The 15,245-nt window shown below is 35.6% G+C and overlaps 1 protein-coding gene across 1 annotated transcript in view; it reads left to right on the top strand.

Moving 5' to 3' along the window:
* The first annotated feature begins 95 nt into the window (after positions 1–95).
* The window catches only part of LOC123665660 (probable ATP-dependent RNA helicase DDX27), a 19,114-nt gene continuing 3,964 nt past the window's right edge, over positions 96–15,245 (top strand). The window contains exons 1-14 of the mRNA XM_045599932.1: positions 96–350; positions 643–729; positions 948–1,086; positions 1,553–1,653; positions 2,479–2,674; positions 4,641–4,789; positions 5,902–5,985; positions 6,823–6,950; positions 8,025–8,222; positions 8,608–8,752; positions 9,153–9,335; positions 10,341–10,521; positions 12,570–12,764; positions 13,141–13,286. Of these exons, the coding sequence (XP_045455888.1) occupies positions 258–350; positions 643–729; positions 948–1,086; positions 1,553–1,653; positions 2,479–2,674; positions 4,641–4,789; positions 5,902–5,985; positions 6,823–6,950; positions 8,025–8,222; positions 8,608–8,752; positions 9,153–9,335; positions 10,341–10,521; positions 12,570–12,764; positions 13,141–13,286 (2,025 nt within the window). The 5' untranslated portion in view covers positions 96–257. The remainder of the gene's footprint in view (positions 351–642; positions 730–947; positions 1,087–1,552; positions 1,654–2,478; positions 2,675–4,640; positions 4,790–5,901; positions 5,986–6,822; positions 6,951–8,024; positions 8,223–8,607; positions 8,753–9,152; positions 9,336–10,340; positions 10,522–12,569; positions 12,765–13,140; positions 13,287–15,245) is intronic.

The following is a 15,245-nucleotide window of genomic DNA, read 5'->3' as shown; positions in this document are numbered from 1 at the left end:
ATACATATTATTTTAAATAAGCAGGATTGATTTCTAATATATTTTCTTAATTTGCTGAAAAATTCATTTCAACCTACGTCAAATGGAACGTTCTTTAGTTAACGTAAGTTGTTTGTCCTGCTCTAATTTTGTAAACATGTGTTTTTGAAAGGTAACCTCAAAAAGTACGTACCTTAAACGCGGTGCTATCATGTGGGCCAGTTGTTTATAAAACGTTTTTAATTAGTGTGAAGTTAATATTATTTGAAATAATTAAAATGGAAGTCGAAGGCTATCCAGGGTTAATTAAAACTATTAATGATGACGAAGAAGTAGAAGATTTTTCAGAAGAATCCGATGTGGAGGAAGACGTAAGATTTTAATAGTTATAAAGTTAAAATAAAAATGTTTTAAATTACGTTACTTTACCTTTGTTGTCAGACTTACTATTATTCTGCATGTTAAGTTAAATTCTGTAATAATTTCTCCAAAAAATATTGTCAGTGTCAAAGTAAAATAAAGCTTAGTATACATTAAATTTCTTTCCAAAAACACTTAAATAAACCTTTCATTCAAATATATATAATTCAAAAAATTATATTAATATAACTTAATTTGAGTTATTGGTGTTTATAGTTTCTGTAATATGTTTATTAATTTCAGTATCAACCAACAAAACAGAAAATCAAAAGAAAAGCAGATTTCGATCCGAAATTTAAGTTTGTTTCTTCAGTGGAAGAATATAATAAGGTAAAGACGATATATTTATATATAAAAAAAGTGAATTAACTTATTACAATAAAACAATTGTTGAAACAAGTGTTTATTTTGTGTCAAAAATACTTTTTTTTCTATATGCTATCTTGTGGTACATTTTTTTAATAAATATCAAAAAAACAACCATTTTTTTTATTGCAAATTTTTGAATGCAAATTTTTTGTCTTTCGTATATTCTATTAAATTTATAGGACCCATGGGATGATTTACAAAAATATGTACGGAGAAATGTAAAGAGAACTCTAGACCAAAAGATAGAAATAAAAAGAGCTGAGGCTAAAGTGAAAGGCAATGCTGATGTTGATACCGATTCTGAAGCAGAGGCCAAGGGTTTGTTACAATTTTTTTTATATAACTAGGTCGCCAAACAAGTGTATGGCTCAACTGATGGTAATCTATTACTGTAGCTTATAGACGTCTGCAACACCAGAAGCATCGTAAGTATGTTGCCAACCTTATCCCCCAGGAGCTCTGGTCACCTTACTCACCAACAAGAACACAACACTGCTTGAAAACAATATTATTTAGCTGTGATCTTCTGTAAGGTCGAGGTACTACCCCAGTCAGGCTACTACTCCTGAGGATTGTGTACCTCATTTTTTTACAAATACAAATATTATTTACTTACATATAACTTTTAGGAGACCTACTACAATTATCATTTTGAAACTCCCACTACTACCGCAATACTAAATGTAAGTTCTGCAATAATAAAAGTGTTCTGAAAAATAAAAGTGATAGCAAATGAAAAGGTTTAAAAACGAATAACTTACATATTCGTACATATGTATTTCAGATGGTGACGTTGATGAGTTGGAAATATCTGATGATGAACTGAAAAAAGATGATATCAAAACTAAGGTGAAGAAATTAAGTAAAAAACAGAAACAGAAGCAGGTAAGTGTATTAATTATTTATAAATAGTCTAGTACTAACCCGTTGGTGCAGTTTATAGTGATCCTGCTTTTTGCTTTAGGGGTTGTGGGTTCGATTCTTGCCTCGAATCTGGGTGTAATGTGTATATATTTTTATTTATAATATTTGTATGATTATTGGAAAAAATAATAATTTTAGCTATATCAGTCAGCTGTAACCTATAACATACAGAAAAGGTTAGGAACAAGTGACAATCTGTGTATATGTATATAAAAAAAGTGCATGCGTACAAAAAATACTTGTCAGAAGTGAAACTTCTTTGGCAAACTAATTTTTAAGCCTCGTTTATAGCTTATACAAATCTAAAGCTTTAGATTTCCGTTTCAGTGGCATCAACAAAAACTTTGCCGTTACATCAAAATATTGCCGTTTCATCTGTAATAATTTTACCCTCATACGCCTAAAGAAGTGTCACTTCAATATAAACATAAAAAAGAAATAAAAAAAATATCTTTTTCAATTATTATATTAACGGTGCATCCGAAAGTGCTTATAAAAACAGCAAAAATAACTAAAAGCTCATTATAAATATCTATTATTAATTAAATTGTTATATAATAGACTAGTTGTTTGTATTATTTTAGCTTGATAATAAAAAAAGTGGAAAACAACAGTTGATGCAAAAACAACAAAAAATTCTTTTTAAGTCTATAATCTGTTCATAATTAAAGTATAGTACAATAATTAAATATATATATATATATATATATATATATATATATAAACAAATAGTCAAATGTTATAGCTGTAACCAATGCATTAATTGCCAACCTGCCAATGTTTCAGGAATTAAAAGAAGAAGAAAATGAAGGTGCACAAATTGAGTATGAGTCAGATTTCTTCGAAGAACCCCCACAATATGACGAAAAAGCTTCATTTTACATGATGAATCTCTCGCGGCCACTGCTCAAAGCTATCGGCACATTGAATTACGTACATCCTACACCCATTCAAGCAGCAACAATACCCATCGCTCTATTGGGTATGTCACAATTATTATCAATTCAATTCTAGAAAAATTTATTTGACACGTGGATGCTTAAGACATAATAATCCGTATTAGTACAATACAATACAATACAATACAAATACTCTTTATTGTACACTATCAGAGAAAAATTTTACACCGTAAAAGAAAATATAGACATGTACAAAAGGCGGTCTTATCGCTAAAAGAGCGATCTCTTCCAGACAACCTCTAGCATGAAAAGGACATGACTAAAGAATTAGACGGCATGGAGGTGTACATACATAATATATACGTATAATACGTAAATATACATACACATATATACACATATACATACACACATACATATATATATACATACACATACATACACATACACACATACATACACATATACATACACATATATATATATCAAATATATATAAACATAATATATAAAAACATATATATAATAAACCATAGAAATTGTTCTGATTCTTTACTTAACAGCATAATCAAAAAGTGTTGCAGCTCTTGAAAGTCTTTTTTGTGAAATATTCGTATTTAATTTACAAAAAAATTCAGTGTAAACATGAAAGAGGTCTTGGTCCGGCCAGGTCTAAGAATTAGTGACACAGTGCAGCATTTGTTATGCAAATAAAGTAGATAAAAGTATATAATTATACTAGCTGACCTGGCGAACTTCGTATCACCTTATTTTTTTCTGAAATATATTAATAACATAATATATCAAAATAAAATATAGCCTATCTTTTAAGTTGGATCAAACTGCACACGGTGTGCAAATTTGACTAAAATCGGTTAAGTAGTTTAGGAGTCCATTGAGGACAAACATTGTGACACGAGATTTATATATATTAAGATAGGTGTATTTATGTTAGTATGCAATGTAGTGGAATGTAAGTAAATAACAGAAATAAATAATAAATAGATAAATATTAATAATAAATATATATAAATAAATATTTAAAAAAATCCCTTACTAATAGTATCATAGGTTAAGTGTATATTGTAAGTAGAACATAAGTGTAAATATATGGTTACTAGGAAATAAGTGTACATATATGATAACTAGCTAATAAGTATAAATATAGACATAGATAAGAAAAATAATATAATGTTCTGAAATTATGAATGAATGAATGATGAGTGATCAAAAGGTAATTGTAATGAAAAAATAAAAACAATAACCGTCAGCGTCGGACCACGTCCTAGTTTTGCTAGGCAGTCACAGGACTCGATTTGTAGTTGTACTGAAAAATCGCCTGTATCGTGGTATGTAAGGCGTGCATGTTTAACAAAAGGCATGAGCACTTTGAGTTGAGCCCGTGGATGTTAATACAAAAAAAAAAAAAAAAAAATGAAAGAGATTAAATGAAATCACAAAACAAAGCTATATTTTACTTTAAAGTGGTAGTTTTAGTTCAGTTATAAACCTATCTTGTACCTAAACTGTTGCTTGTTTTTGACTTATATTTGGTACATACCATACATAGCAATGATACATAGTATGTGTGATTTCATTTAATGCCTGTATACAGAGTACAATGTATATGACTGATATGTATGCAGCTTAGAAACCGTATTATGTAGCATACTTAGTTTTATTTATGCTTCAGCCTGTAACATCCCACTACTGGGCATAGGCCTCTTTCCCCATGTAGGACAAGGATCAGAGCTTAACTCACCACGCCGCTCCAATGCGGGTTGGCGAATATATTCCCTAATATGAGTAATGATCACTATCAGCTGTACATGATAACAACCAGACTAGAAATAAATATTTGTATAAAACACAAATATCCACTCTGAGCGGGAATCGAACCCGTGATCGTTGGTGTTTAGGCGCCGCCGACACAGCCCATGTACCATTACACCAGGGCGGTCGTCAAATTTCATTTAATATCTCATCATATTCTCGCTTGTTTTGGCAATGTAATACGGACAATAAGTTAAATGACTCAATTCCCGACAGGTAAAGACATATGCGCATGCGCAGCGACAGGTACTGGAAAGACAGCGGCTTACATGCTACCAATACTGGAGCGTCTGCTCTACAAGGCGGTCGCTGAGCGAGTCACTCGAGTACTTGTGCTTGTACCCACTCGTGAGCTTGGCGCGCAGGTAAGGATCGTGAACTCTGTATAAAATCTTACTTTTTTATACGATTTGGCAAGTACAAGCGTATGGTCCACCTGATGTAAGCTACGGTAGGTCGGTATGGTATGGTATGGTTAACACGGGCTGGTTTCAGCAACTCGACGACTTTGCGCCTATTTTGCGTCTATGGGAGTAATCCGATTCACTCTTGCCACCCAAGCTCCTCCAGAAACTTTAGAAGTCTTTTCGGCTTCTTGAAGATCTCCGGAAGTGTCTTCAGGGTACCAAGATGTTGTTCCCGGTAAGCCGCTACACCTGGACAGTAGAGAAGTACATGCGTAGCCGTTTCTTCTGTTCCCATGCAAGCTCTGCACAGGGGACTGTCGGTAATGCCCATATTAAATAGGTGTTTGTTATACGGACCGTGTCCAGTCAGTGCCGCAGTTATTTGTCTCGCGGTAGGTCGGTAGCCTATAGACGCCTGCAACACCAGGAGCATCGCTAGCGCGTTGCCGACTCTACCCTATACCCTACCCTACTCAGGACATGGGCCATCTTACTCACCACAGGAACACAACCCTACTTGAGACTAGTATTATATAGCTGTGATCTTCTGCACTTCAGAACTTACTGAACACTTACAGAACTTTGACTTCTGCACTTTCTGAACTCTGATTCCTGCACTTTTTTGAACTAGTTGAATCCTACACTTTCTAAACTCAGACCCCTGCATTTTCTGACTTCTGACTCCGGTAATTAGTGTAGAACAAGTGTATACTCGACTATTTACATTGTGTGAGAGGCGTTTTGTAATTATTTTAAATAATGTGCATTATAGATGGACTAAACTATATTCATAAATTTTCATATACAATAAATAAATGTGCCTCACACTTGACGACCCCCATTATCCTTTACGCTTAAGCCGGGGATCCGGAAACACAATACACAAGTACAAATGTCTAGACATTTGTGCTATACCATACATCTGTACAAATGTTCGTCATGAGCGGGAATCGAATCAGTGACCACTGCGTCAACACATACTAAATTAACACAATTAATTACTCTGCTTGACAAATAATACTTTCTATAGAGTACATGAAAATAATTTATTCATATATTTTCTTACACAGGTGCATACCGTAACTCGTCAGCTATCTCAGAACACTGCGATAACAATTGGACTGTCGGTGGGAGGTTTGGACGTCAAATATCAGGTAAGGTCAATATTCTTAACGAAAATAAAATAAAATTAATATTACTAGGATTAGGATATTAAAAGCACACACAGAGACACATATTCTATATTTACAGGACTATTATAAAAATGCCTATTAAAAGAAAAGCAAAAACTGGATTTTTTTAAAGAAAATTAAACAAAAAAAAGCTATACCATTTATTTAATAGCAGTAAAAGTAAAAAAAAAATACCTTAAACATATAGGCATTATCGTCTGTTCTCAAGATATTACAACTTAACACCTGTAATCTGTATATAGGTTACAGCTGAGTGATATAGTAAAAAGTAATTTAATATAAGTAGATATTTTTTTTATAAATGTACCTATATAAGTTACTATTCATATTACGCCCAATCTCGGGGTCTTAAATGAACCCACCATCTCTGGGGCAAAAAGCGGGATCCCTACAATCTGCTCTAACCAGCTAATCAATATGTATCATCATCATCACTTCAGCCTATCGCAGTCCAATGCTGGACTCCACAAGTTCACACCAAAAACGGCGTGAACTCATGTGTGTTCCCCATAGTCACCACGTTGGGCAGACGGGTTAATGACCGCAGGGCTGGCTTTGTCGCACCGAAGACGCTACTGCCCGTCATCGGCCTGTGTATTTCAAAGCCAGCAGTTGGAAGGTTATCCCGCCATCGCTCGGTTTTTAAGTTCCTAGGTGGTAATGAAACTGTGTTATCCCTTAGTCGCCTCTTATGACACCCACGGGAAGAGAAGGGGTGGCTATATTATTTAATGCCGTAACCACACAGCATGAATAGTATATAAGTATGTCATTGATTTTTTTTTTAATTGTCCGTAGGAAAGCGTCCTGCGTCGTAACCCAGACATAGTAATAGCCACACCGGGCCGTCTAATAGACCACATAAGAAATACCCCATCCTTTGGCTTGCACTCCATTGAAGTACTGGTCCTCGATGAGGCTGACAGGTAATTTTTTTTATATAGATTTTATAATCTTTATTATAATTATATTTAAACAAAATACTATGATATATGTATTTATTTTTGTCAATTTATACTTTCTGCGTTCTTTATTTGTTTATTGTAAATAAATAAATAAATATTTACACAATACACACACGGTCGTCTGTTCCTAAAGTAAGCAACTTAATGCTTGTGTTATAGGTAACAGCCAACTGGTATATAGCTACATTTTTTTTTTCGATGAACATATTGTGAAAGTAATGTCAAAGATTGAATAAAATATTATTGTCGAGTTTAAGATATCGAAATATATTATTAAAAATAATTATTGTATTAAAGATTTATTTTTGTTACATAAATGTAACCTACAGCTCATATAATAATTTCTTGTACATAGCGTAGAGACGGTATGTATTATTTGTAGTTTAATGCCTCTCAATTATATCAGAACTGTAAATTTATATTATATTGTGAAGTCAAACTTCTTCACGCACGATTGACTTGGGTAGTAAGCTCGCGAATGCGTGACGATATAAGTTAGTGAAGATAGAAAGAGGAGAGTTACGTTGCATATTTTACTGTAGGGACAAGTAAAGAAGTATTTCTTCAGTTGTGTGGTCTAAAGCACACTCGTTTTTTTTTTCACAAAAATATTCCATTGACTAGCCCATAGCCATAGACTTGTAATATTTGTATTTACATATGTATTTATATATGTTTTATTTCTGTGTATATTTATCAAAAAAAAAAATTTATAACAGTCGGCTGTTATCTGTACGTAACACAAGCATTAAATTATTATACTATATAAATATCATAATATATATAGTATACAAGCATTAAATGGGATGTCTGGAAGAAATGGCTAATTAGCCATAAGTCCGCCCATTGTACTTCACTGTCTGTAACTATCTTTATGCTTTGTTTGTAATATATTTGTGGTGTACAATAAAGTATAAAATAAATAAATAAATAAATTGCTTATCATAGCAACAGACGACCGTGTGTGTATAAGACATTTATTATTTATTTATTTATTATATCAAGTATGACATATAATTTCGGCCTAACTTTCAGAATGCTCGACGAGTACTTCGCAGAGCAAATGAAAGAGATCATCCGTCAGTGCTCTCCCAAACGCCAGACCATGCTGTTCTCAGCAACCATGAGTGATGAGGTCAAGGACCTTGCTGCTGTATCCCTCAACAAACCTGTTAAGCTCTTCGTAGACTCCAATAAAGACGTGGCCTTCAACTTGAGGCAGGAGTTTGTGAGGTATGGTTCTTTTGAAAATTTATTTGTTGTACATTGCGCCGCTGCGTAATATTCAATAATATGGACACCTTTTTATTCACGTAAATAGTATTTTTTTTTTTATCAATTCAAATGTTGGTCTCACTGGTAATTAATGTGAATGACTTTATCAATTAATGTGTAAAACTTGTGTAGGGTATGACAAAATAAATTCAAAATATTATCCTTTTCATGCAGTTTTCGCAGTTGTATGTCTGGCATATAATGATATAATGAGTGAGGGTAGGTGACTCGAACGATGTGCTAGGTGGCGTGACCGGTGCATCGGTTTTTTATAAATTCCTTGCTAATTGCGTACGACAGCGCAATAGCAATATATAATTTACATAGTCATCTTACACTGTAGGATTCGTAAGGAGCGCGAGTCGGACCGTGAGGCGATATTGTCAGCGCTGGTCTGCCGCACGTTCCGCGACCGAGCCGTCATCTTCGTACAGACCAAAAAACAGGCGCATAGACTTCATGTGGCGCTGGGGCTGTTGGGGATCAAGGTAAACTTATAAACAGCATGTATTGTATACATAATTAAAGCTAATTGAGGTAGGGCACAGCAGGAAATTTCCTGCTCAAAATATGGAGCAAATATGGTGCAAAACCCCCGACTGGGGAAGTACCTCAACCTTACAGAAGTTCCTGTGGTGAGTAAGGTGGCCAGAGCTCCTGGTAAGGATACAGGGTAGGGTCAACAACGCGCTTGCGATGCTTCAGGTGTTGCCGGGGCCTATGAGCTGCGGCTATCGGTTACCTACTATCAGGTGAACCAAACTCTTCTTCTTTGCCGACTAAGTTGTAACTTTTTTTGTAAATAATCCTTTTGCGTTGTAATCTGATCTTGGTTATTTGGGTAGGAAAATTTAAAATGCAATTAAAAAGCTAAATATCTTCTCCTAGGTGGCAGAATTACACGGAGCCCTAAACCAGCCACAGCGTTTAGACTCCCTGAAACGTTTCAAAGAGGAGCAGGTTGATGTACTGGTAGCTACTGATGTTGCAGCCCGAGGTTTAGACATACCGGGAGTAAAGACTGTGATTAATTTTACGCTACCCGCCACCTTGGAGCACTACATTCATAGGGTAAGGAAAATTGTAAACTGTTACTAGAAATAACCAAGTTATTTAGTAAAAACTAATTTTATGACGTAGAGCATAGCCAGAAACATACTGGACAAAATTTGGTCTGCGCAAAAGTGGCGAAATGTAACTTCATAATATCACCTAAGCAATACCGATCTTAAATACTGTTTTGTTTTGAAGTTCCCGAGGATATAATGTGTTGACATCACTGTCAACACATTATAACTGAGGTAGGGCACAGCAGGAATTTATTACTCAAAATATGGAGCAGCCTGACTGGGGTTGTACCTCGACCTTACTTCTGTAAGATCACAGCTAAATAATACTGTTTCCAAGCAGCATTGTGTTCCTGTTGGTGAGTAAGGTGATCAGAGCTCCTGGGGGGGGATTGGGGATTAGGTCTTGGGCTTGCGATGCTTCTGGTGTTGTAGGCGTCTATAAGCAGTGAACAGTTTCGTTAGACATGTGCACACACCGGGACGTCTACGGTCGCGGTGCTTCGTGACGTCACTAGTATTGTGTGTAAGCGAACAGTTCCTTTCGGCCACGTTCGGTCGTCGTCGGGCCACGCGCGGTGGCTCGTGACGTCACTAGTATTGTGTGTAAGCGAACAGTTCCTTTCGGCTACGTTCGGTCGTCGTCGGGCCACGCGCGGTGGCTCGTGACGTCACTAGTATTGCGTGTAAGCGAACAGTTCCTTTCAGCTACGTTCGGTCGTCGTCGGGCCACGGGCGGTGGCTCGTGACGTCACTAGTATTGCGTGTAAGCGAACAGTTCCTTTCAGCTACGTTCGGTCGTCGTCGGGCCACGGGCGGTGGCTCGTGACGTCACTAGTATTACATGTAAGCGAACAGTTCCTTTCGGCTACGTTCGGTCGTCGTCGGGCCACGCGCGGTGGCTCGTGACGTCACTAGTACTGTGTGTAAGCGAACAGTTCCGTTCGGCTACGTCCGGCCGTCGCCGGCCACGCGCGGTGGCTCGTGACGTCATGACCGCTGTGCGCAGGTGGGGCGCACGGCGCGCGCGGGCCGCGCCGGCGTGTCGGTGTCGCTGGCGGGCGAGGCGGAGCGCGCGCTGGTGAAGGCCGTGGTGCGCCGCGCGCGCCGCCCCGTCAAGAGCCGCGCCGTGCCGCCCGACATCGTGGACAAGTACCGCCGCAAGCTGGAGCGGCTCGAGCCCGAGATCGGTGAGCGAGGGTTTTAATTAATTTATTTATCTACACTAATGTTGTAACATTCTACTTATGTTTCCAATACTTGACTTATAATTACTACTGTTATAGCGCAGACAACAAAACACTCAATTTAAGCAATTTCACATGATGGTATAATATCCACATCGATATCGTAAAATCTCATTATAACATCGCGCGCATGCGCGCAGCTGCGCTCTCATTGGTTAGATTTTAATGGCGGCAAAATCACTCTGACAATACACGTACGCGTGAATTTAATTTAATATTTTATTTGTATTCCGCGTTTCTTATTTCAAAATAGATTAATTATAAATAGCAAGTCGTCATAGCAACCATACAAACAAATGCTTTTTTAATTAAACTATAAAACACGGCTTTGATCACTTTTAGACTATTATTAAAAATCTAGTTTTAATTAATAAAGAAAACTTTAATTTGTCAATTTTCTGGTCGTGTTGGGGTTTATAATTTAATTAAAAAAAAGCGTTTATTTCTATAGTTGCGTTTCCGACTTGGTATTTATATTTAATATGTTTTGACAGCACAAACCCGGAATACAAATAAAATATATTTTTTAATTAAAGTATAAACTACGGATTTAATCAATTTTAGAATATTATTAAAAATATATTTTCAATTAATAAAGGATACTTAAATATATGAATTGTCTGAACACGTCAAAGCACGTACCGGAGCACGGCGTCATAGAAAATGGGCATTGTCCTTTGAACAATTATTATAAATAAACTATTGTCAGCTTTTACTCTTGTTGTTTGATTAATTGCATTAGTGAAGATAAAGTAGTGTATGCAACTGCATATAACACGGGTATTAAAACACTCGTTACTATTATGAAACTCGCTGCGCTCGTTTCATAAACTCACACTCGTGTTTTAATACCCTTCATTATATGACAGTTGCATAAACTACTATTATTTATTCTTAATGTACACCAAAATACAGACACATATAAAGAAAGATACAATACGAGATAGATATACCTTTGGGTACTGGACACGATACAGTAGCAGCGGTTAGAAGTGTGTACAAATTAAGGAGGAAAAATCAATAATAAATAGATAAAAACTACGATATGATAGACTTATATAATTATTAAACAAATAAAGAAAAAAAAATCATAAATAAGTAAATATTTTAGTGTATACTATATAATATACATATACACACACATAAATATACATACATACACATATATATATATATATATATATATATATATATATATATATATATATATATATACACAAACATAAATATATACATATATTTAGCATACGATACTTTGTTCCCGAGGTAGCCTACTTAATGCCTGTCTCTTCTCTTTTCTTCTCATTTACTCTCCTATATAATAATAATAATAATAGTCTTTATTGTACACAACAACAATCAACACAATAACATATTACAAATAAAAAAACAGTGTCCAAAGGCGGTCTTATCGCCAGAGGAGCGATCTCTTCCAGACAACCTTTGGGCATATAGGACACAACGTAGTGAAAGTGGTAGAGAAGTGCACACAGAGAAGTAACTTTTAGTGTCATCTAGAACGATATCAGTTATCGAGTACAAATAATACAGCATAGTACATACATACAAACATATATATATACACACACACACACACATATATATACGCATAGAAATACTTTACTACTTACTTTTAACGAAATACATATAATATGAATAAACTTTACATTCATTTAAACGAGACTCCATAAAAAATTGTTCTGATATTTCACCAGATTGCAGATCTTACGGTCACAGAATGAGTTTGAATCGTTGTGTGACCATGTCGTCCAGATGGGTATTACTTGACTTTAATAATTTAAAAACTCGTATAACGAACCCTTAAAATTTAGACATCCTCTAATAACTGTTCTCGTATGAAAGAGAAAAATTGGAAACTTATTACCTACCCTGCTAAGCTAGGAAATATATCTCAAATTTTTTTTTTAAAAATTTGTACATATTATAAAATTAATAAGACATATTTATTTTGAATATAAACGTCATTACAGCTGCAATCTTAGACGAGGAATATGCGGACAAGCAACTCAAAAAGATGGAAAAGCAAACAGCTAAACTGGAAGGTGCGATCAAGAAGGAAGATGGTCCCAAGTTTAAGACTCAGCGACAACACGAATGGTTCCAAACCCCGAAGCAAAAGAGAGAAGAAAAGGAAAGGCTCGCTCTGACACAACACCCCGGGAAAGGTAAATATTTATACTTTTTAGAATAGGAAATATTTTATTTTCGTCAATTTTCTGTAAAATAACGCTAATTAAATTTGTATATATACTTTTTGTATATTGTTTAAAATAAAATATGTAGTAAAGTTTAAAAGAGTGTTGATAAATTATTATTCTATTGATTCCATTGTAATTTTCTAGTGATAACAATGCCAACAAGCTTTTTTCTCTATTTTAAGAACATCATTATATATTAAGGAACGACAGAATAACTTCCAACAACAAATGTAAAGCAAGTCCCAAATATGCACTTAATCTTACAGTGACCAGTGCTCACCGCCGAATCGGGTTATTTTATTCATATACAATAATTTTAAAACTACATTTATTTTTGTTTCAGCTGATAAATTCAAAAAAGGCAAAGGCAAGAAACGCAAGCACGATGACGATTCTGACGATGACGACAACAAGAAAAAGAAAAAAAAGGTGACGAAACATACGCCAAAGGATACGGCTGAAGAGAGAGTGAGGCGAGAGATGGAAAAGGTGACTTATGCGTATATATTAATACCGCTCTAAGGCTTACACGAGTATGGTTTCATGTATATCAATTTGTTATTTGAAATGGCCTTCGAGCCGATAACTGGTAACGTATTAATTAAAGAAAAACTTACAAATATATATAATATACACATCACATATATATACAAATATATATAATATCACTACTTTTTTGCTTATCGAGAGAAGACGTGTTTCTGTGGTTCTGGAAGATAAATATTAGTAAATGGTTAAATATTCACAAAATCCTAGTATTGAGTTGTATCAGCGTGTTTAGTAGATAAAAATCTAACGAAGTGTTGTGAAACGGTAATTAATAAGTGTGTGAATGAGTGTTAAAACGGAAAAAATTGTTTGAAATCTTTCGTTGTTGATGTATAAATTGAACTTAGTGAACAAAGGATTGGACTTATTCATTAACATCTACCCGTTATTACAAAGAAGTAATCGTAAAAAGTTCATACGGATTGAAAATTTCGCTGCACACAAACGAGTACTGAGTGGTCTAGTGTCTAACACACAGATTGCCGGTCGTCTGCACACTCGTTAGGGCGAAGGATCAAATCCTTCCTTAAAAACATTTTTTTTGTTATAATTTTTTTTTTTCTTTGCTTAAATTTCTTTAACTTTTTTTATTATATTTTTTTTTTTTAAACGTAAGTGAAAGAAAGTTGAGTGGACATTGCTCGTTTGTTTCTTGCGCTCATCTTGGTTCTGTACGATGTCGTCGCAGAAGACTTGTGCTGGGTGTCAAAATTCACTGCCAAGGAGGGAGTATATGACTTGTGTCACGTGTAAGCTTGGGTACGATCTGCTTTGCGCAAACTTGACATCTAAGCACTTTTATCAGATGGATGCTGAAAGTAGGATTAAATGGAACTGCCAACAATGTCGCAGTAAACTACCAAAGACAGGTAATTCGAACACTCCTGTACGTGCCACTGGTCATCCTATCGCTTCTAAGGAGGATTGCATCCTGAGCCCAGCTGAAGAGAGTAGTGTTACCATGAGAGTGAAGAATAAATGTTCCAAGTCTGATAGCGGCGATTCTTGTGTAACCGAGGAGAGGTTGCGCATAATTATAAAACAGGAAATCACTGACACTATTAAATCCCTAGTATCCGAACACCTAACCAACTTAAACCTTCAAGTATCTGAGTTCCAGGAGTCCCTGTCGTTTATCAGTAAACAGTACGATGCACTAATAATGTCTGTTAACGAGAAATCGGAAACAATCAATAAATTGGTGTCCAAGAATGAAAACTTAGCATCACAGGTTAAAAACCTGACGGATAGGCTGGTGCAGATAGAGCAAAACATGCGTGTTTGTAACGTGGAAATTACCGGCATTCCCGAACATAAGTCGGAGAACCTCCTAAACACTGTAGAACAACTTGGAAGAATTGTCGAGAGTCCTATCGCTGAATCTGATATACTGCATGTAACAAGAATTGCCAAATTAAACAAGGAGAGTGATCGTCCCCGTTCTGTCATTGTAAAGCTTCGCAGTCAGCGACACCGCGATGAACTGTTGGCTGCAGTGACGCGATTCAATAAAAAGAACAAAGATAATAAGCTCAGCACCGAACATCTTGGACTCGGAGGACGTCGCGAACCCGTATTCGTATCTGAACACCTTACTCTCACAAATAAACAGTTACATGCCGCAGCCCGAAAGAAAGCCAAGGAGACTGGGTTCAAGTTTGTGTGGATACGGGATGGAAGAATACTTGCGAGGAAAAACGAGCAAAGTCATGCTATTCACATCAAAAACGACGAAAGCTTAAAATTGTTGCTTTAGTATTAGTATTCGATAAGTGTTAGAATTATCCAAGTAGTAGTTATATAATTGTTTTTCACAATGGCTGTAAATATTTATTATCAGAATGTGCGGGGCTTAAGAACCAAAACAGAGGATGTTTTTACAAATATTCTGATTAATAA

This window comes from Melitaea cinxia, chromosome 24 (genome assembly GCF_905220565.1).
Source record: "Melitaea cinxia chromosome 24, ilMelCinx1.1, whole genome shotgun sequence".
NCBI classification, from domain to species: Eukaryota; Metazoa; Arthropoda; class Insecta; order Lepidoptera; family Nymphalidae; genus Melitaea; species Melitaea cinxia.
Note: the sequence above shows the minus strand (reverse complement) of the source record. Positions and strands in the feature narration are given on the sequence as shown.